General features: G+C 28.5%; 1 protein-coding gene across 1 annotated transcript; it reads left to right on the forward strand.

The window, feature by feature from the left end:
* Positions 1-3: 3 nt before the first annotated feature.
* Positions 4-925, forward strand: LOC108623664 (tether containing UBX domain for GLUT4-like; the record flags this gene model as incomplete). The annotated part of the gene is made up of 3 exons (XM_018022340.1): positions 4-56; positions 128-377; positions 461-925. Coding segments are annotated over 3 exons (768 nt in total), but the record flags the coding sequence as incomplete, so codon positions are not given.
* Position 926: the final 1 nt, after the last annotated feature.

Below are 926 nucleotides of genomic sequence, written 5' to 3' on the forward strand. Positions count from 1 at the left end.
GTGATAGAAGAAGTTTGTCAAAAATACGGATTTAATGTTAATGATTATGATTTGAAGTAAGTATTGTATCGAAGCTAATGTAGAATATAAAAATAAAATATTTTTGTTAAATTTATCTTAATTATAGACATTTCAATCGTATATTGGACCCTAATGCTATATTGAGATTTATTGGATTAGCAAACAATGCACAACTTGAAATGGTACCTTGTACAAAAGTACGCTCTATTTCCAATGTTGTAATAGGTATTCAGTTGGAAAATGGAGAAAGGTTGATGAGTGAATTTACACCTGATGTAACATTAACTGAAATTTTGAAAAAACTAAACCTTCATGAGGGTCTTGGACAAATTATTTTGATTTATATGCATCAAGAGGTGATTTTATACATATAATGTATTATTTTAATAATATTAAGATCTAGATAATAATCTTTTATGTCATTTAATTATGTTTACAGATTCTCGGTGTGGAAGCTTTAAATAACACAACATTAAAGTCATTAGGAATCAACAATGGCAAAGCTGTCTTTAGACTGATGCATAAAAATCCTCAAAGTACACAAACTGCTGTTTCATCGCTAGAAACTAATGAAAACGTAATTAAATGTGAAACAGCAGAGACTGATCAAAATGTGAAGAAAGATAAAAGGATTGCTGAAAATCAACATTCATTGGTAACAGATGTTAGTAAAAGATCTGCAAATATTTCAGAAACGCAGGAAGCGAAAGAACCAGAAATTTATTCTCGAAATAGAGAAATAAAAATAAAACAGCAAGTAGGGGAGGAAGAGAATCAAATGAAAGCATCTACTGGTACAGGAAATTATGATGCAAATCAATTTCCAGTACAGTTATGTAATAAACAGGCAATAGATAATTTAAATAGCATAGAATTTGTAAGATTATCCTTTATTAAAATATAAA

The sequence above is a fragment of the Ceratina calcarata genome, unplaced genomic scaffold (assembly GCF_001652005.2).
Source record: "Ceratina calcarata isolate Rehan_Ccalc_2016 unplaced genomic scaffold, ASM165200v1 scaffold2872, whole genome shotgun sequence".
In the NCBI taxonomy this organism is placed as follows: domain Eukaryota; kingdom Metazoa; phylum Arthropoda; class Insecta; order Hymenoptera; family Apidae; genus Ceratina; species Ceratina calcarata.